The 22,199-nt window shown below is 40.2% G+C and overlaps 1 protein-coding gene across 1 annotated transcript in view; it reads left to right on the top strand.

Annotated features, from left to right (window-relative positions):
* The window catches only part of CRISPLD2 (cysteine rich secretory protein LCCL domain containing 2), a 90,820-nt gene that overhangs the window by 40,146 nt on the left and 28,475 nt on the right, over nucleotides 1–22,199 (top strand). The window contains exons 6-11 of the mRNA XM_001375058.5: nucleotides 6,482–6,582; nucleotides 12,057–12,200; nucleotides 17,270–17,330; nucleotides 18,744–18,810; nucleotides 19,585–19,715; nucleotides 21,660–21,703. Coding sequence (XP_001375095.2) covers nucleotides 6,482–6,582; nucleotides 12,057–12,200; nucleotides 17,270–17,330; nucleotides 18,744–18,810; nucleotides 19,585–19,715; nucleotides 21,660–21,703 — 548 coding nt within the window. The remainder of the gene's footprint in view (nucleotides 1–6,481; nucleotides 6,583–12,056; nucleotides 12,201–17,269; nucleotides 17,331–18,743; nucleotides 18,811–19,584; nucleotides 19,716–21,659; nucleotides 21,704–22,199) is intronic.

Here is a 22,199-nt window from a genome sequence, read left to right on the forward strand (position 1 = left end):
TCTAAGATAAGAGGTAAAGGGTTAAAAAAAAGAGAGAGAAGGAGCATCTTTGCTAGCTCATGTTTTGTGGTCTCAATTATATTAATTGTAGTAGCAAGTAGCTGATCAAGACTTAGGGCTGGAATGGATCTTGGAGTCGGTCAAGGCAGACTCCCTTTTTTATAGAGGAAAAAACTGAGGCTTAGAGAGGCTGACTTCCTTAAGATCACAAAGGAAATCTGGCAGTGTTCAGACTCCAAAGCTACCCTCTTTCCATTGTACTACATGGCATGTCCATGTTGAATCTGGTTTTGTGTTTGTCTTGTCCTTGATGGACTATAAACTCCCCAAAACCAAGGACCATGGCTTATACATAGGATTATAGGATCAAGAACTGGAAAGCGCTAGAGAGATCATCCATTTCCATCTCCTCAGTCTTTAGATGAAGAGACTGAGGGCCAGAAAAAATAAGTGACTTGCCTAAGGTCAGGGGCAACTAGGTGGTGCAGTGGATGGAGCACTGGCCTCAGAAATCAGGAAGACTCATCTTCCTAAGTTCAAATCTGATCTCGGATACTTAATAACTACGTGATTCTGGGGCAACTCACTTCACCCTGTTTGCCTCAGTTTCATCATCTGTCCAATGAACTGGAGGAGGAAATGGCAAACCACTCTAGTGATCTTTGTCAAGAAAACCTCAAGTGGAGTCATAAAAAGTCAAACTCAATTGAAAAATGATTGAACAACTAGCGTTAAACTTGTCAGAGTGGGGTTTCGGAGCGGATCGAGCCATAGGAATCTTTGATCTGGAAGTCATATCAAAGGTCATCTAATCACACTTTATTTGAACAAGAATATGTGCTGCAACGCCCTTGACAAATGACCATCCAGTCTCCATCGGAAGACCTCTAGATGGGTGGAGAGCAGGAAAGCCATTACTTCCCAAAGCAGCCCATTACAACTCTAGATCATTCCAATTGTTAGAAATATTTTCCTCTATGTGGAACTGTATTTTCCTCTCACTGTTCCTAGCCTTGTCCTCTGGGGCCAAAGCAGAGCAAATCTAATTGGGCAGCCCTTCCAGTAGAGCTACAAGGGCAGTCATTGTGACCCACCTAAGTCTTCTGTTCTTTAGTCTAAGCATCGGCTGCCCCTTTCTCCAATCTCCAATGGCAGGGCTACGTTAGTTTGTCAATGCCCTTCCTCTAATGCATCTCCTAGAAGTGAGACAGCACAAGCCTTCTTTGTGTGACCCCAACACACTTACACACACACACACACACACACACTCACACTCATGGTGCATGCGGGGATCATTTGTTCATTCATTCATTCATTCATGCATGCATTCAAAGTGAATGGTAGTTGTAGCCTAATGGGAAATCTGGGCTGTAGGTTAGAGAACAGCCAACCCAGTTTATGGGCTGCTGTTTTGAAAGGATTGGCTGACATGGAAACATCCTCATTTGGTTTTCCGTCAGACTTGGCTGTGGTAGGGTGGGCCATAGCTGAGGTTGGAAGGAAAGTGAAGTCCTGGGAGAATACTTTGCATATCTGTGGTAGCATTTGGGGGCAGGCTCCAGGGAGAGCAGCGTGGGTTACATCACTACCCAGGGAGTATGGAGGACAGAAAATTCCATAATAGGACACAGTTTGCCTGACTTTTTTCTTTTCTTTCTTTTTTTGTCTCCTTTCCTTCTCCCTCCCCCCAGCCACTCTTAATACCCAGATTCTAACATACACTAGTTAGTCCTGCCTTCAGAGGTACAACTCTCCCATTGTTCAGAGCCTCCAGGGCTCCATCAGCTTGCATTTGAACCCTAATAGCATACAGGGCATTCTACCAGACACTCTGGGTGGGGTTGGAAATAGAAGGTAGTTAGAAGACAGAGTCTTTGGCCCAGGGACAATGGAAACCTACTGAAGCCAGCCTAGATAGAAAAGATATCTTATCTAATCCTGGCAAAAAAGAGCTTGGCAAAACCTAAAGACACCCTGCCCAGTGAGTTCAGCCCAGTGAGAGGGGGTGTGATGTTTTTATTTTAAGATATTATAAAACCCAAGGGAGTTAGGTAGCACAAGTAGATAGAGTGCCAGACCTGGAGTCTGGAGAATCTGGATTCAAATATGACCTGTGATTTGTCCTGCAAAACCTCTCTCTCTTCATGACTCTATCACAGACCTCAGATACTTCCTAGCTGTGTGACCCTAGGCAATGGGCAAGTCACTTAACCTTAAGTTCCTAACCCTTAACTACTCTTCTGTCTTAGAATTGATACTAAGACAGAAATAGGGGTTGAAAAAAAAAAGGAAATGCAGCGGAGACTTCTTAAACAACTGGGAAAACCCTTAAAGCAACCCATCCATCCATCCATCCATCCATCCATCCATCCATCCATCCATCCATCCATTCATCCATCCATTCAACTCTCTATCCACCCACAAGCAGTTATTCAATGCTTACTATGTGCCAGGCATTGTGCTAAGAGGGATAGGAAGAGAGGCAAAAATACAGCCTCTGCCCTGGAGGAAGTCACATTCCAGTGGGGGTGGCTGCATACAAATAACTATACAAATACAAGATAGAGACATTATAAATGGGACTTAACCCCAGAATGTCTGTTTATCAGATTAAAATATTAAAAACATTCTTTTCGTATAGTTTTCTTTCTTAAAAAAGTGTACATCATCTCCATTGAGTCTTTTTGATCAAATGCTTCATTTTGATGTGGTTACCATGATTAAAAATCATTTTAATGATGGCTTTTGTCTCTTATGCCTCATATAATCTTATTATACTTGCCTTTACCCTTCATTCTCTCCGCTAATAAAGAGAAACTGGTACACCCCTCTAATCCCTCCCAGAGAGGATCCTCTCTCTTTATTCTCATTAATCTGAGGCTGTTCAGAATAGGGATCTCTTAGTTTTGTCTTTAGACTCCTGTCGAAGCACTTTGACTTCATTGATGTGAGTGAGGAGCTCCCAGGTTGGGAAACTCATTTCCCAATACAGATGGGCACCTTCTGGATAAAGTATAGTCTTAGAGAGTTTCCTAGAGCAATAATGCCAAACTGAAAAAAAAAATGGATTCCTGCTAGCCACATATTGACTTATAAAACCGCAAATTAACATTATCTATGTTGTGTGTTATTTTGTTAAACATTTCCCAGTTATATTTTAATGTGGCTTGGACTACTCTGGGGAGTTTTTTAGCAGGAATGTGATGCCTGTGGCTTACATCACCAAAAATGGACTTGCCCAGGGTCACACAGTCATATGTGAAAGGCAAGACAGACCCAGGTCTCTGAGGATGGCTCTCTATCTACTCTTCTATCCTTGCTGCCTCTTTAAATAGATGTATATATGTGTTTGTATGTGTACACATATATGTATACAAATGTGATTTTGGACAAAGTCTTATTGATGCTTCCAAAAATATTTTTGTTTAAAACAATAATTCACCCACCCCACGGGACCTTCCCTTATAATAAAAAAAATGGAGCAATGGAAAACATATTGACTATGCATGCAGTCTATGCTGAATTCTATAGCTATCGTTCACCCCCTCTACCAAGAGGAGAGACGTGTTTTGTCATCAGTCTTGTGGAGTTTTCGATTGATCGGCATTCTGATGTCTTCTAATGCTATTTCCCTTTATATTAGAACAATCATCAAAATATCATTCTCTTGGTTCTGTTTGTTTCTGTCTGTATCTACTTATGCAAGTCTTTGCCTGTTTCTTTGAAATCTTCATGATCATTTCTCAAGGCACAACAATATTCTTTTACACTCATATATCACCATTTGTCAGTCATTCCTCAATTTATGGGTACTCGTTTTTTTCAGTCTGTGTGATACTAATATATTTTAAGAATAGCCTTGGGCCTATTTTATTCAGGCAGTATCTTATTTAGTATTTCAAAACATGCCAGAATCTGATAAATGGCTTTCACTTTAAAGAACAAACCTATTCCTAGAAAGATGACTGTGATGCCCATTTCTAAAATGAATCACAGATATCCACTGATTCCATATTGCTCAGGGTTCTCACCTTTCTCTGATGATATCAGGAGCCAGAGAGGAAAAAAATGGAAAGGGAGCTACTCTTATTAGCGGATGCTAGCCTCAAACCTGATTGTAGTGTGGGATGTGTAGAGGAATGACTGAAGCCACTATAGCAGGGGCATCAGTACTCACCTAGTATAGAGTTTAAGGTACCACAAATAAGTGGGAAACATCTATATCACTATATACTTTCTCAAAGTCTATGTACACATGTACACATACATATATACATCACCACATATATAATAACAAATTATATATCTGATATGTATATATGTCTATATTTATTAATTCATTTATTTACTCATCTACCCATTTATTTTTTGATTATTCATCCATCCATCCATTCATCCAGCCAGCCAGGCAACCAGCCATTTAGTCATCCATCCATCCATCCATCCATCCATCCATCCATCCATCCATCCATCCATCCATCCATCTATGTATCTGGTTATCTTTCTATCTATCTATCTATCTATCTATCTATCTATCTATCTATCTATCTATCTATCTATCTATCTATCGTCTCTTTCTCTCCATCCATCCATCCATCCATTTATCCATCTCTGTCTCTGTCTCTCTCTGTCTTTCTCACAGGGATTTGGTACACACATCTAGCAGTCAAGAATCAATGTTTTTTGCCATTTAATCTAAGAAAGTATAAAGGTTTGAGTTCTGGAGCTTTTTAAACACCCAAGATCATGAATAAATTCCTCAACCTTCCTAGTCCTCATTTTCCTCTTTGTTAAAATAAATGGCTCAGGCTAGATGATCTCCAGGGTCCTTTGGGTCTCTAAATCCTGTGATCCAAATACTTTTATGACTTATTAGAGTCCTCTCTGGGAAGCTAGGTGGCGATGTGGATAGAGCACCAGGCCTGGAGTCAGGAAGACTTGAATTCAAATGCAACCTCAGACACTTAACTAGCTGTGTGACTCATAGCCAGTCACTTAACCCTGTTTGACTCAGTCTCCTCATCTGTCAAGTGAGCTAAAGAGGGAAATGGCAAACCACTCCAGGATCTTTGTTGAGAAAATCCAATAGGGTCAAGAACAGTCAGACATGACTGAACAACAGAATTCTTTAGATTACATCCTGATGGTTTTTAGTTTCTGACTCATGAAGATAAAGTAGAAAGAATGAGTTAGAATTGGAGTCAGAAGATCTGAAATAAAATCCTACTCTATGCTACTTAATGACTTGTGGGATGTTGAATAAGTTACTTAATCTCACTAATCATCAGATTCCTCAACTGTGCAACAATGATCTTGAACTTAGTGGTTTTGAAGGTCTTTTTCAGCTCTAAATATATGATCTTATTATACATTTTTAGAAAAATTAAACTTTTTTCCCCAATTTAGGAAGCATTCATTTCCTCCTATATCCCATTTAAAATAAAACCTAAAACACTTTATAACAAAAAAAAGCATAGTAAAACAAATCAAATTTCTGCTTTGGCTATGTCCAACAATGTATGACTCTATCCCTTGAGTCCATAACCTCTTTTATTTTTTTTTTAACCCTTATGTTCTATCTTAGAATCAATAACAAGTATGAATTTCAAGGCATAAGAGTACAAAGGGCTAGGCAATGGGGGTCAAATGACTTGCCCAAGGTCACCCAGCTAGGATGTGTCTGAGACCAGATTTAAACCTAGGACTTCCCATCTCTAAGTCTGCCTCTCTATCCACTGAGTCACCCAGCTGCCTCAGTCTATCACCTCTTGGCAGGAGGTGGGTAACCTGCTTCATTTCAGGTCCTTGGGAATCATGGAACCATGACTGGTCAGAATTGGTGGTCAATGAACATTTATTATGCACCTACTATGTGTTAGATACTGTGCTAAGCCTCCTTCCAAGTAATTTGTCATTGCAAAGTTGGGATTCTGGAATGAACCATTCTCTTGTAAACCTGTGCTTCTTGACATTTAAGGCTGGGAATCTTGCTTTTTCACTTCTTGAAATGGCTTTAAGAGGGGAAAATTCGACAGACTCTAAAACGGAAAGACCAGCGTGTGTCGGCTGCCGTTTCAGTCCTGGGACTAAAGAAACATTGGTGGATTTGTGGCTGGGCTGGCATTCCAGGCCAAACACAAACTGTGACTACACAGTTGTGGGCTGAAAAGGGGCCCCACTGTATCTCCCTCCGTTTACTCAGCCGCCGTCTATGCTCGAAAGCTTCAGACTCTAAGTTCATGGAAAGAGCCGAGGCCAGCAGCCTTTTTTTTTGGTCTTCCGTTTTTAATGCCGTCTGCCGTCTTACAAACAGTGGAAACATTCATTTCCCCCTAATTCCTGCTGCTTTTGGGATTTGCATTTGGGAGATCTCAGACCAGGAGGGAGTCAGGTCCCCCGTCTGCTGGTGTGTGCCCATGGGAACGACACCCATGAAGATCTTGGGGTGTGTTTGACAGTTGTTTTTTTGATTTTTCTTCAGGGGAAATTGGATTGGAGAAGCTCCATATAGAAATGGAAGTCCTTGCTCTGAATGTCCACCCAGTTATGGTGGAGGCTGTAGGAATAACCTCTGTTATCGAGGTAGGAGCCTTTAAAAAAATGTTTTACTGATGCCTTTTGATTCAACATTACAGTTATTTCTGGCAATTGCATCCCTCCCTCTCCCCCCAGCCCCCGCTGAAATTTCCTTGTAACAAAGATAAACATCTAACACCTCTCCCCCCCAATTTTTTAAAATGCCCTCCTCTGACAATGTAGACAATGTTCTTCTCGAATAGCCCCCACCTCAGTCAGAGGAGGAATAGTTTATTATTTAATTTCTAGGACCACTTCCCTTTTTAATCTCTATTGTCATCATCATTGTCAATACTGACCTTTGGGTTCTCCTTACTTCACTCTGCCTCAGTTCATGCAAATCTCCCTCTGTTTCCAGGCATTGCTGGGATCTGTCATTTCTTATTAGAGGAATATACCCTTGGGCATCTAGGCAGCACAGTGGGATAGGGTGCCATATCTGAAGTCTGGAAGACCCGAATTCAAAATTGGCCCCAGATAATTACTCTGGGAAAGGCATTTAACCCTGTTTGCCTCAGTTTCCTCATTTATAGAGTGAGCTGGAGAAGGAAATGGCAAACTACTCCAGTAGTTTTGCCAAGAAAATCCCAAATGGGGTCACAAAGGATTGGACAGAACTGAAAACTGACTACACAACAACAATAAGTGACAACCTCTCTGGGTGCCAGCCCTTCACCTGTAAAATGAAGGGAGTGGACTAATGGCTTTTAAGATCCTTTCTAGTTTTGAATCCATGATTTGACATCAAAGGAGGATAATTCCTTTGGTTTTTCAAGTGTGGTTTTGCAGACAGGTCCATACCTCTTAGTATAATCTGTTAACTCTGTAATATCCTGGGAAGTCCAACCGCATCTTCTTCTTAAATTATCCTGGGGTACTTTGTATAGATCTCTGCTTTGCCTTCCTCCTGCTATAATCTGTATTAGACTTATCTCTGGACTATCACATCTTCCTTTAGGACAGAGATTGGAAGACAGACTGTGTCACTGTCTCCCTTATTGCTAGCATAGTACCCTATACATAGTAAGTCCTTAATAAATATTGACTCGGTTGAATTGAAATCATATAGCATCATGGAAAGATCATATAGAGAGCCTAGAAAATCCAGAGACCAGGGTCTCTAGCCCAGCTTTGGCTCCAATCCAAACCATTAAGCATCTTTTAAAAGCATACTATTTGGAAGACACCATGCTAAATTATGGAGATTCAAAACAAAACAAAAAAAGGCTCTTGCCCTCAAGGTAGTTACATTGTACTGGAATTCCATTGAACATTCAAGGACCATGGACAATTCACTTACCTTTGCAGTATTCCTTCTTGACAATATGATGGGAGTAATGATAATGTAGAACCTGATGGCACCTACACCCCAATTTGAATGAGTTCTTCCAGACAAGTTATGCCAGATGATCACAGAATGTTGATTAAGTGATTTGTTAATGTGTGACATATCCAATTAAATGTCGAAGATCATGTATGTAGAAAATTGATTGTGTGCCAGAAAAGTATGTACTCATTGAACCTATATAATAAACTAATCTAGTGCCATGGCAGAACACTGTGTGATGCCTATGCACGTAGGACTGAGCATGCAGTGCCTCTCATCCATTATTCTACTGACTGCTCTACCTAGATAGAAGGATCCTACCCTCTGAGAGACCACTGGCTCAACTTTCAAAGACAAGGGACTCTGTTCAAATCAGATTTAAGCAACAGCCCATGAGCCCTTACCAGTGTGTTTGCATTTGCTAATCTGTCAAAGGACCCAATAAAAAAAAAAAAGACATTTGTTGAAATAAAATTGTAAGGTGGGGCAATTAAGTGGCTCAGTGGATTGAGAGTCAAGTCTAGTGACCAGAAGTTGAGGGTTCAAATATGACCTCAGATACTTTCTACCTATGTGACCCTGACCAAGTCATTTAACCCTCATTGCCTAGCCCTTATCTTTCAGCGTTGGAACCAATACACAGTATTGCTTCTAAGATGTAAGGTAATGGTTTAAAAAATAGTATTGTAAGAAAAGTCACAATAAATAATTTCCCTCATAACTTTAGGCATTCTTCTGGGAAGGGGAGAAAGTTCTTTTGATGCCCTGCATCATGTCTCATTGCTAACTTGTACCCATTTAGGGCTGCCCTTTCAATGAATCATCAAGACTATCTGGATTTGAGATTGTCCAGGTTTTTCAATCTTAATAGTCTTTTAATTCTGCCCTCTTTTTTTTTTAAACCCTTATCTTCTGTGTTGAAGTCAATACTGTGTATTGGCTCCAAGGCAGAAGAGTGGTAAGGGCTAGGCAATGGGGGTCAAGTGACTTGCCCAGGGTCACATAGCTGGGAAGTGTCTGAGGCCAGATTTGAACCCAGGACCTCCTGTCTCTAGGCCTGGCTCTCAATCCACTGAGCTACCCAGCTGCCCCCTGATTCTGCCCTCTTGCCCCTTCTACAAGTGAATGGGAAGGGGAAAGGCACAGAAACAATAGGTCCTTACATGAGACATCCACTCAGATCTTTACTGAAGATACCTTTATGAATGTATGTAGCTAGCAGTGAAACTTTCTGGGCTTTGAGGCCATCAGAGAATTATAGTTGGAAGAAACTCTGGGGGTCATCTAGCCAATTTCATTTAACTCATGAGAAAACTCCAGCCCCGAGAAGTTGTAATTTGTCCAATCTTATACAGATAATAAATGACACTACTAGAATTTGAACCCTGGATCGTCTCACTCTACTATATCCCGCTCCTTTCTACAATCTCTTAAACCTAATATTTCTCTACTTATTTTCTGGGGACAAGTGTGAGGTTCAACTAGAATGATATGATGTGACAATCTTATGAAAAATATAGAGCCTTATGCAATGTTCCTGTTCCATGTTACTTGTGGGAGGCAGTAATGTATAGTGGTTAGAATTAGGAAGTCAGAAAAGCCTAGCTGGGTGACAATGGGCAAATCATTTAATTTGTGTTTCTCCCAAGTCACTCTTAATATTATAAGTTCCAGGTGATTGGCCTTAAGTTGGTGGAGAGAGTTACAGTACTCAGAATTCCTCACACGGATGAAAATGCAGGTTAGGACCCCCAAAAGTTAAAACCAATCCCATTTGGAATTCTTAGCTCTTCATTTCCTCCTTCCCAGACCTTCCCAGAGGTAGAGGCAGTTTAAAGAAAAACTCTGTAATGAACATGGAGATGGAAATTCCCCAGAGCTACCGTGGCTAACTGTAGGGATTCTTGGTTCCACTCTATTAAAATAGAAAGCGTGTTGTTCGGTCAAGTGTCCTTACCACTTTCTTACATGTGAATTTTCCATCCTCCGACTGGGTTTTAAGTCTCTCAAGGGCAAGGATTGTCTTTGATTTCTTAGCATAGTTCTCTCCACACAGTATGTATTCAAAGGTTTCTGACTGACTCACTGACCTACATTAGGCTCAATAAAGCTGGGATTATGAGGTATAAAAATCTGGAAGGCTAAAGGAAGAAAGCCTGGCTTATTCTCGTTACACCTTTTTTGGTTTTCAATGGAAAACAAACTTTTTATTAGCTGCATTCAAGGGAATGAGGGAAACCAGCAAGACATAGCAAGTAACGACCCAAGCAGAGTTTGCAAATAGAGCGTCTCTGCAGAACAGTGAATACAAGTATCTTTATTGTCTTGAAGGGTCCGTGTTGCTGCTGTTTTGTCCTTTAATTTTTTTTACAGCCTTCTCTGACTCCTCAAATTTAGGGAGGGAGTCAGGGGAGGAGTTGGCATGTGGGATTTTGGATTATTTTATGTCTAGCTGACTCCTAGTCTCTTTATGTTTGAGGTACAAATCAGGACTCGGGAAATGTTTAGGTAGAAGATGCAAGCAGAATATATGATATTGTTTATTCATTTTCAGTGGTGTCCAACTCTTCATGACTCCATTTAGAATATTCTTGAAAAAGATATTAGAGTGGTTTGTCATTTCATTTTCCAGCTTATTGTACAGATGAGGAAACTGAGGCAACAGGATTAAGTGACTTGCCCAGAGTCACATGGTTAGTAAGTGTCTGAGGCCAGATTTGAGCTCAGGAAGATGAATATTCCTGATTCCAAGTCCAGTGTTCTATCCACTGAGCCACCTTGCTGCCTCTCTTTGTATATGATAATATTTATAATTGGACAGGCACAGGAAGGGTAAGCTGGGTTAAGAGCAGACCATTTGGGGGAGACTTCCCTCAGTGTGTGAAGAGGCAGGTACTACTGGTGGTTTCAAAAAAACTCTTCTGTTCTTAGACATGGAAGACTTCCACCATCCCTTTTCGTTTGTCCCTGCCCAGCTACAGTTTAGATCTCCTTTCACTCCCTCCTTTTGCCTGGTGCTTCTAGCCATTGATTGTTTCTAGGTCAGCTCATTAAGACCTAGCGGGTCTGGGGTCTCTCTCTCCCCTCTGCTGCTCCTACTACTCAGTTCTCTCGATTCGCATTCCTTCCTCTCGGTCTGTATTTCTCAGACTATCATCAGTGTCTCTAAAAAAATAACAACTCTCTTACTTTCTGTCTTAGTAATAATTCTAAGACAGAGGGGTAAGGGCTAGGCAATGGGAGTCAATTGACCTGCCCAGGGTCACATAGCTAGGAAGTGTCTGAAGTCAGATTTGAACCCAGGTCCTCCCAACTCTAGGTCTGGCATTCTATCCACTGTGCCACCTAGCTGCCCCTGTGTGGCTGTCCTTTTAAGAAGTTCTGGATATGATTCAACTTGGACTTCTGGCTCAAAGATTATGATTGTCCCAAACTATTTTTAGGCTGGGAGGGAACACACATTTCTTTGAAAGACAAACACAGCATTTGTGTAAGTTCTCCTTCTCTTATCACGATGGACATTCTTGAGTCAAGGATGACAAAAGAAAATCACAAGAATTCAATCATAGGTGATTAGTACCCCCTGCTGAATTTAGAGGCAAGATCCAGATTTATTTTGTATCTCTGATGACCTTGGTCAAGTCTCTCAACCTCAGTTTTCTCCTATATAAAAATTAAATGCCCTCCAAGGCTCCTTCCAGCTCCAATTCTAACACCCTAAGAAACGTCCTGCCTGTTATTGTTAGGTACAAAGCAACCACCAAATATTACCAGATCACTTCCCCTTTCCTAGCAGAATTCCACCTGGCATGGCCTCTTCTGTATGACCTTTCATACCAAAAGATTTTCAGCTGTTTGGAAAATCTTTTTATGAAGTAAAATCTCCCAAGAATAAAATATACTGTGTACCCCGAAGTCTTATTGTGGCTATAAACTTGCGTGTGTGTGTGTGTGTGTGTGTGTGTGTGGTGTGTGTGTGTGTGTGTGGTGGGGGTGTGTGCATCTTTCCAAAATGTATTTGACTTTAACACTAATATGTCAAGTTCTTTTGGGAAACTTTTGGAACACATACACACATATACACATATATCTTTCTCCAAAATGCATTTGATTTTAACACTGATATGCTATGTTCTTTCCCCCCCCTAATAAGATGAGACTTACGCGCAGAAGCCTGAGACCGATGAGACGAACGAGGTGGAAATGTCTCAGATTCCTGAGGAGAAGCACGTATGGGTCCAACCAAGGGTAACCAAACCCACCAAGACCAAGAAAACCACCACAGACAATTATATGAGTAAGAGACACCCTTGTTCCATAACTCTCTCTACTCTCATTCCAACTGGAACCAATTCTTGGGATGGTCAAGTGGCATGAGGGTATTGAGAGGTCTCCAACAAGCAAATACTGGGCAATAGGGTGGAGTATCAAAGCAAAACTCTAGATCTTCCTTCCTTCCTTCCTTCCTTCCTTCCTTCCTTCCTTCCTTCCTTCCTTCCTTCCTTCCTTCCTTCCTTCCTTCCTTCCTTCCTTTCCTTCCTTTCTTCCTTTCTTTCTTTCTTTCTTTCTTTCTTTCTTTCTTTCTTTCTTTCTTTCTTTCTTTCTTTCTTTCTTTCTTTCTTTCTTTCTTTCTTTCTTTCTTTCTTTCTTTCTTTCTTTCTTTCTTTCTTTCTTTCTTTCTTTCTTTCTTTCTTTCTTTCTTTCTTTCTTTCTTTCTTTCTTTCTTTCCTCCCTCCCTCCCTCCCTCTCTCTCTCTCTCTCTTTCTCTCTTTCTCTCTTTCTTTCCTTTCTTTCTTTCTTTCTTTCTTTCTTTCTTTCTTTCTTTCTTTCTTTCTTTCTTTCTTTCTTTCTTTCTTTCTTTCTTTCTTTCTTTCTTTCTTTCTTTCTTTCTTTCTTTCTTCTTTCTTTCTTTCTTTCTTTCTTTCTTTCTTTCTTTCTTTCTTTCTTTCTTTCTTTCTTTCTTTCTTTCTTTCTTTCTTTCTTTCTTTCTTTCTTTCTTTCTTTCTTTCTTTCTTTCTTTCTTTCTTTCCTTTCTCTTCCTTTCCTTTCTCTTCCTTTCCTTCCTTCCTTCCTTCCTTTCTGTCCTGGGCCTGGAGTGTACTTGGGTGGCCTTTTATTTTATTCAAGCATTAAAAAAAAAAACATCAACCAAAAATCTTACTTGTGTTTTAGAATCAATAATGTGTATTGGTTCCAAGGTAGATGAGCGGTAAGGGATAGGTAATGGGAGTTAAGTGACTTACCCAGGGTCACACAGCTAGGAAGCATCTGAGGTCATATTTGAACCCAGAACCTCCTGTGTCTAGACCTGGGTCTCTATCTATTGAGCCACCCAGCTGCCCTCTTTACTCAAGCATTCTCAGGAATCAATGAAGTTGTTTTCTAGGAACTATGATAGGTGCTATGAAGACAAAGGATGAGCAAGATGAGAGTCATTCTTCTTTTTTAAAAAAATTAACTACATATTTTATTCATCTTTTTTCCCCTCATTGTAATACTGTCTCTTTCCAATGATATTCCACCAGAGGAAACAATGAGCACATTGTCTATGTCTGACAACTTATGACTCATTTCTTACCTCTCTAGCCCATCACTTCTCCCTTGATTCACCAACAGTTCACTGAAGTCACAATTAGTCTCTGAAGTGATTAGATATCTCTTACCAAAGCTCAAGGTCTAGGTAGGGCCACAACCATCAACAAGAGTCAGGGTCAACCAAATGATCAATCAATAAACATTTATTAATAGGGCAGCTAGTTGGCAAAGTACCAAGCCTAGAATCAGGAAGATTGCTCTGAGTTAAAATCTGGCCTCAGACACATCTTAGCTATGTGACCCTGGGCAAGTCATTTAACCTTGTTTACTTAATTTCCCCATCTATAACATGAGCTGGAGAAGGAAATGGCAAACCACTCCAGTGTCTTTGCTCAGAAAACAGAAAAAAACAAAGTCCCTGCCCTCAAGAAGCTCATGGTCTACTGGAGAAGGAGGGGGGGGGGGGTAAGGGGAATCAACATGCAAACAAATATATACCAACAAACTCTATACAAGATACAGAAGAAATAATTAACAGAGGAAAGACACAAAAATTAAGAGATGTTGGGAAATGTAAAGGATGTGCCAGAAGAAAGTTATAGACCATGACTCTGGGAGTTTGGAGGAGGGAGAAATGACTCCTAACTGAGGCATCCCTGGGGCTTCACAGCAGAGATGATGACAGGAAGAGCAACAGACTAAAAGCCAGAAGTCCTGAGTTTGAGTCCTAGTTCAATCTTAGTTTCACTATTTGATGCGGAGCAGGCCAAGTCCTTTGGCTCATAGACCTCACTGGCACCTTGATGATGAAGGATGCAAGAGCTGCTTTTCTTTATTTTGATCTGCCTTCCCTTCAAATCCTCTTGTTGCTCAATGTTTTGGATTTGGCATTCTGATGGACTTTCCTTAATTAACTTCACACTTGGGTCTTTAACACCTTCTCCAGTTCCCAGATGACAGATGGTAGAGAAAACAAGACATTTTGTTTTTAAACGCAAAGGTTACTGGCTGGATTTATAAGAGGCAGACATTTCTAGCTGTGTGTGCCTTCTGTGTTATAATTTCAGGCAGTGATAGATTGGAATGACTGTTTATTGTAGCCCCAAGTGGTGGTTATAGGATCATAGGTGCCACTCTCACATGGGGAAAGGGGAGGAACTCTTTTTTCTTCTTTACCAAAGCACTTTGTTTATTTAAAAATTTATTTAATTAGTCAATTTAGAACATTTTTCTTTGGTTACAAGAATCATATTCTTTCCCTCCCTCCCCTCCCCCAACTCTTTCTGTAGCCCATATGCAATTCCACTGGGTATTACATGTGTCCTTGATCAGAACCTATTTCCAAGTTGTTGATGTTTGCACTAGGATGTTCATATCCTCCCCATTGACCCATGTGATCAAGCAATTGTTTTTCTTCGGTGTTTCTGCCCCCATAGTTTTCCCTCTGAATGTGGATAGTGTTCTTTCTCATAGATCCCTCTGGGTTGTTCAGGATCACTGCATTGCCACTAATGGAGAAGTCCATTACATTCTATTGTACCACAGTGTATCCATCTCTGTGTTCAATATTCTCCTGATTCTGCTCCTTTCACTCTGCATCACTTCCTGGAGGTTGTTCCAGTCCCCATGGAATTCCTCTACTTTATTATTCCTTTTAGCACAATAGTATTCCATCACCAACATATACCACAATTTGTTCAGCCATTCCCCAATTAAAGGGCATCCCCTCATTTTCCAATTTTTGGCCACCACAAAGAGCTCAGCTATGAATATTCTTGTACAAGTCTTTTTCCTTATTATCTCTTTGGGGCACAAACCTAGCAGTGCTATGGCTGGATCAAAGGGCAGACAGTCTTTTAGTGCTCTTTGGGCATAGTTCCAAATTTGCCTTCCAGAATGGTTGGATCAATTCACAACTCCACCAGCAATGCATTAGTGCCTCAATTTTGCCACATCCCCTCCAGCTTTCATTTCTTCCCTTTGCTGTCATGTTAGCCAATCTGCTAGGCATGAGGTGGTACCTCAGAGTTGTTTTGATTTGCATTTCTCTAATTAGGAGAGATTTAGAACACTTTTTCACATGCTTATTGATAGTTTTGATTTCATTATATGAAAACTGCCTATTCATGTCCCTTGCCCATTTATCAATTGGAGAATGGCTTGATTTTTTTTTTGTACAATTGATTTAGCTCTTTATAAATTTGAGTAATTAGATCTTTGTCAGAGGTTTTTGTTATGAAGATTTTCCCCCAATTTGTTGCTTCCCTTGGGGGAGGAACTCTTGATCCTACACTGACCCAGTTGGACCAAGAGTCACCATACTTGTTTCTCTATCTAGGTGACAACTACTGCTCACTGTCCAATTCTCATTGCTTCTCTTCTTATTATCTCTTTCCCTATCACTCCTCACTCCCCATTCCCATAGTATGGTAAATTCTCTTGGTTCTAGCAATGTGATTCCATTCTTGGCATCTATTAAGCCAAGACATAGAAAAGGGGGAAACTATCAGTCTGTATTGCTCTTATGCACATTTTTAGTCAATGTGAACCCAACAGGCTGAGTTTGCTTAACTGAGGTGTGTCTGCTTTATAGAATGACAGAGAGTAGGATGAAGAGAGAGATGAACAAAGAAAATGCTAGAGATGGGGGGAAAAGATGGATAGGCAGGGGGACAGATGAATATACAGGGAAGACAACAGAAAGTAGGAGGGAGAGAAAAAGTGAGAAGAGTAGGAAAAAAGAAAAAGCCAGAGTCAAAAGAGTTACCCACAACTTACCCAAAAAATGGGCAAGGGCACCCATGCCAATATCTTAGGTTTTTAGTGTCCTGGTATGAGTAAATAGTCACAGAACTCAGTGTACCATCACAGAGTCATAGACCTAGAGTTGGAAGGGAGCTTAAACCTCATGTGTGTGGTCTAACATCCTCATCTTACATGCTAGCCAACTGAGATCTAGAAAGGCTTAAGTCATTTGCCCAAGCTGGACTTTGAACATACATGCCCATACTCCAGACCCAGAGCTCTTCTTTATACCACACTCCCTCCCAGAGATGTGAAGGCTTTGCTTTTTTACACCTTAATTTCCAGCATTGTTTCAATCCACATATTTCATGAGAGAGGTTTTATATGAAGACACTATTGCCTCATTACTTGCATTAGGAATATTGTACTGAGGACAACTAGGTGGGTCAGTGGATAGAGAGCCAGACCTAGAGATGGGATTCAAATTTGGCCTCAGATATTTCCTTGCTATATGACCCTGGGCAAGTCACTTGATCCCTATTCCCCAGCCTTTACCACTCTTCTGCCTTGGAACCAATCCACAATACTGAGCCTAAGAGAGAAGGTAAGGGTTTGTTTTTTTTAAACTGAGTATCATATGGTATACCCTAAAAGAGGGTCTGAAGCAGTAGCTGCCCCTCTTTGTTAAGGGCAGTCCTCCCCAAATTTGGTAGTCCTTGGGTAGACTATAGAACTGTTTTCTTCTAGAGAGATTACCCTCTTTTGATTCTTTTTTATTTTCAATTGTTTTCAATTTTTGTTTTTTCATTTTTCCTTTTGATAATCTGGCCTTTTCTTTTTCTAACTTTCTTTTTTTCTTTCTTTCCCTTCTCAACCTTGATCAAACTTCCTAACAATTTATCTATCTTGTTAATTAAAACCCTAAAGTTTCAATAAAGTTTTTGCTTTCGTTTTTGTCTTTTCTTTGATTTTCAGTTTCTGTTTTTGCATTTATTTGGGAGGCTTAGATTTTTCTAATTTATCTAATTTATAATTTTATCTTATTAATATTTTGCTCAAATCTATTTTTAATTTTTTATCTCCTAGCACAAATCATCAAATGTGAGACCAAAATGAGGGACAAGTGTAAGGGGTCTACGTGCAACAGGTAACTTTATGTTTTGACCCATCTTGTGATCAATGCCTTTATTGGCCTTTAAATTCATTTGGAGGGCAATAATATGTTTAGCAGAGTCTTTGTGAATGGCTTTCATGACATCTTAATACAACTAAGGTGCTAAGTTTAGCAAGAATACAGCTCCATTTTATTTCATGCCAAAACTCATGGGTCCCAGTTGACTGACACTATTTATTCAATGCCTAGCACAGATTTGCTTTCAATTTCTGTAAACCTAGGCGTTTAACACAGTATCTCTGTTTCTATCTATCTGGGTAGATGTCCATTCTGGTATAGTAAAATGCTATAAATTGCTAAATATTTTTTGGAGTACTTGGGGTGTTTTCTTGGCTCCTGGAAGCAGATGTCCAGTGTTTGGCATATAGTGAGTGCTATATGAATGTTATTTTTTGGAGATCAAGATATGCACCCTGAAGACCCCACTGAATTAATTCTTTGTCTTAAAATCCACCCCTTCTGTTCTAGAATCAATATTGTGTATTGGTTTTAAGCCAGAATATTCGTAAGAGCTAGGCAATGGGAGTTAAGTGATTTGCCCAGGGACACAAAGCTAGGAAATATCTGAGGCCAGATTTGAACCCAGGACTTCCTGTCCCCAGGCCTGGCTCTCAATCTACTGAGCCACCTAGCTACCCCCTGAATTCATTCTGAAGAAAAGATAATAGGAGAACTTATCACTATTTTGGACCAACTGGAGGAAAGATTATTTGAACTAGAAAAAAGGTTCTAATTGTAGAATATTTTAAAAGAAATAACACTTTATAACTTTTAAGTCCAGCAAAGATAATAACGATTTCAAATTGGCTTATGAATATCTCAAACCAAAGAACATCAGAAGCTAGCAGGACCTTAGAACACTAAAGCTGTATTTGTAGTCAAAAGACCTGGAGTAAAATTCTAGTTCTGTTAGTTGTATGACCTCAGACAAGACAATTAACATCTTTAAGCCTCAGTTTCCTCATTTGTAAAATGAGGGGATCAGACTCAATAAGACCCTGAAGATCTCTCCTTTCTAGCTTGATTGAATTTTGGTAGTCAGAATGTAGAGGTTCATCTAATTCCTTAGATGTTTTTGTTTACAAATGATGTCTTTAATTGGCTTTTAGGTGGGCTAACTGTTAATATTGTATATTCCTAATTCATTTGTTTCAACTTTATATGTAAAATTGAAGAGCAAATACTAATTTAGATTTCAAACCAGCCCCTGTCAGATCTATCACAAATTCAGTTAACCAGAGTCCAAATGAGTACGTTTCTCCTGGTTTTGCAAAGGGCACTTTCAGAAAATAAGACTGAAAAGAACTGCGTCATCGGTGTATCATTTAAGTAAAGTATTTGCTCCTGAGAAATGAAGTGTTGCTTTTCATCCTCCTTTGAAATCAGGTATCAGTGCCCAGCAGGCTGCTTCAACAACAAGGCGAAAATTTTTGGAACTCTCTTTTATGAAAGCGTAAGTATTGTTCATTACCCCCCTAAGTGGCTTGGGCCAAATTTGATTGAAACAGGAAATACGGCAATTTGAATGTGGAAAGGCTTTCTTGTCTCTTCATAGTCTGGTGCACCTGGTTTAGGAAACGGACCCGCAAGACATCCCAACAGTCTCCCAACAAGGTTAAGGAGCCAATTTTGAAAACTGGAAATGATGAGCAAGCTACAGTAAAACAAAACCAAAAAACCATTTATATACACGAGGCAGAGTCAGTAGGGAATTGTGTGGGGAACTAGAAAGATATAAGCTCAAGATCCACCTCTGATATGTGCTGGCTATGGGATCCTGGGCAAGTCACTAGGTCTCCTCCCTGTAATTCTCTAATGCCAGAAGTTGCTGAAAAGGTGCCAACCTGCATTGACAGAGGGAGTTTTTTCAACTGGGAATTCCCTGTATGGATCAAGTTACAGGACTGGTTTCCACCCTTTCCAAGTTGGGAGTGGTAAACTTTGCCCCGAATTCTTTTTATTTTAAGATATTTATTTCTGGATATTGGGGTTTTCAAGGACCAAGAAGCCCAGAGAATAAAGCTCGAGCCCTAGCCGTGTAGGATGAAATATGTCAGCATCCATTCAATCTGTAATAGCCATCTTTGCAGCTTAGTTAGATATGCTCAGACACGACTCTCATCTTTCTGTTCTGACTTCTTATGTAAAATGGTATTTTCCTCAAGAAGAGATCCTCCATCAGGCCTGGTTCTCATGTCTCTGTGTCTTTGCTCTTGTTTTTCCCTAGTCCTCTAGCATATGCCGGGCTGCCATCCATTTTGGTGTCATAGATGATAAAGGAGGTCTGGTTGACATCACCAGGAATGGGAGGGTCCCCTTTTTCGTGCGTTCGGAAAAGAATGGTATTGCGTCTTTAAGGTAATTCTTGACTTGGATTATATCTTTGATTCTTTGGGAATTATAGTTTCTCTACTCTGTTATGCCTTTCACTGACCCATACTATTGCTTTAAAAAGGAAATTTAATCCTTTTGCATAAACCAAAGAAATGTTTTTAGAGTACTGGATAATGAATGGGTCACTTTAGACCCTATATTAGTCAGTCAATAATTATTTATTTAGAGTTTACTCTGAGCCACCCACTGGAGACAAAGAAGAGCAAAAAAAAGTCCCCAGTCTTAGTGAGTTCACATTCAAATAGAGGAGAAAAGCATGACAATAACTAGACAATACAAGGTACGTACAGAGTAGATGGAAGGTAATCTCAAAGGGGAAGTACAAGAAGTTGGTGGGACTGGGAAAGATCTGCCACAGAAGATGGATTTGAGCTGAGTCTTGAAGCCAAGGAAGCCAGAGGTGGAGATGAGGAAGAAGGAGAGAATTCAAGGCATGGGGGATAACCAGTACAGAGCTGCATAGAGTCAGGAGATGGAATATTGTGTTCTAGGAATAATAAGAAGGTCAGTGTCAAAAAGTCGAAAAGTACATAGAAAGGAGTAAAGGCTCATTGGATAGATCTCTGGGCTTGTAATCAGGAAGACCCATCTTTCCGAGATCAAATCCAGCCTCAGGTTCTTACTAGCTGTGTCACCTTGGACAAGTCTCTTAACACTGTTTGCCACAGTTTTCTCATCTGTCAAATGAGCTGGAAAAGGAATGGCAAACCACTTTAGTATCTTTGCCAAGAAAACCCCTAATGGGGTCAGGAAGAGCTGAACCCAACTGAAAATGACTGAACACAACAGAGAGAAATAAAGTTTAAGAAATTAGGATAGGAAGGACTTTAAAAGCCAAATAAGAGGGTTTTATATTTGATCCTGGAGGTTATACATAGAGAGCCACTGGAGTTTAATGAATGGTGAATTATATGATCAGCCCTGGGCTTTGGAAAGACTACGTTCGCAGCTGAGGATGGTTTAGAGTGCAGGAGACATAATAGAGGGAATCCAGGCAGAAGACTATTGCAATAATCTGTGAATGAGGTAACATGGGTTTGCACCAGAATAGTAGTATGTGAGTGGAAAGAGGGAAGCATACATACAGGAGAGGTGGTGTTGAGGTAGATTGTATCTGTGGGATGAAGGCAAATGAGGAACTGCCATCATCACACCACTGTTGTGAGCCTGGGTGACTGGGACGATAATAGGATAATGGTTCTCTTGATAGAAATTGGGAAATATGGAAAAGGGGAGGATTTAGGAGAAAAAATGGGTAGAGTTTTTTTTTTTTAAACTCTTACTTTCCATCTTAGAATCGATACTATGTATTGGTTCTAAAGCAGAAGAGTGGTGGCTAGGCAATGGGGGTTAAGTGACTTGCCCAGGGTCACACAGCTAGAAAGTGTCTGAGGCCAGGACTCTCTGTCTTTGTGTCTGCCTCTCAATCCATCAAACCATCTAGCTGCCCCCAATGAGTATAGTTTTTGACATGTAGAATTTCAGATGTCTATGGAACACCCAGTTGCAACAGCTATCCAAGCCAATTGGTGATGTGAGACCAGAGGCCAAGAGCAAGGATGGGGATGGACAGATAGATTGGAGAACTCCACCTCCTTATTTTTCCACCATTCCTTGATGTGAATCCTTAGCTCTACTTGAGTCCAAACTTGAGCCCATTTCCTCATTAGCTCCTTTGGATAGTAGAGCACATTTGTTCAGCACGCCCAAGAGTTGTTCCCATTCTCTGGTCTACCTCTCTGATTCCTGGAGAGCTGATCGAACTTGGGTTTTGTAGCTCATAGATTGTTCCCAATTGAGAATGATGGAATCACAGAATGCCAGAGCTGGAAGAGACTAGTCCAGCTATCTCCTGTGTATTTTATAATGTGATTATATTGATCATTTTCTCTTGTTCTTGTTTTACAGTAAATACAAGGCTTCTAACTCATTCATGGTTTCCAAAGTAACAGGTAAGCCTTTTGCTAGAATATAATAATATTAGTATTATTAATTATTAAACTAGTATTATAATACCAGTATAGTACTCTTTAAGAGTCACATACTGGTGGCAACTAGGTGGTACAGTGGATAGAGCACCAGCTCTAGGGTTGGGAGGACCTGAGTTCATATGTGACCTTAGACACATCCTAGCTGTGTGACCCTGGGCAATTCACTTAACCCAGTTTGCCAACTCCTTGCTACTCATTTGTCTTAGAATTGATACTAAGACAGAACGTAAGGGTTTATTTATTTTTTAAAGTTACATAATACTTTACAAATATTATCTCATTTGATCTTTAAAACAACCCTGGGAGGTAGTTGCTATTATTATCCCCTTTCTACTGTTGAGGACCCTGAGGCAGACATCAGCTAAGTGAATTACCTGGGGATCTTCAGTTGGATTTGAACTCAAGGTCTTCCTGATTTCAAGTCCAACCATCTATTCTTTGCATAAGATAACACAAT

This window comes from Monodelphis domestica, chromosome 1 (genome assembly GCF_027887165.1).
Source record: "Monodelphis domestica isolate mMonDom1 chromosome 1, mMonDom1.pri, whole genome shotgun sequence".
NCBI lineage: Eukaryota > Metazoa > Chordata > Mammalia > Didelphimorphia > Didelphidae > Monodelphis > Monodelphis domestica.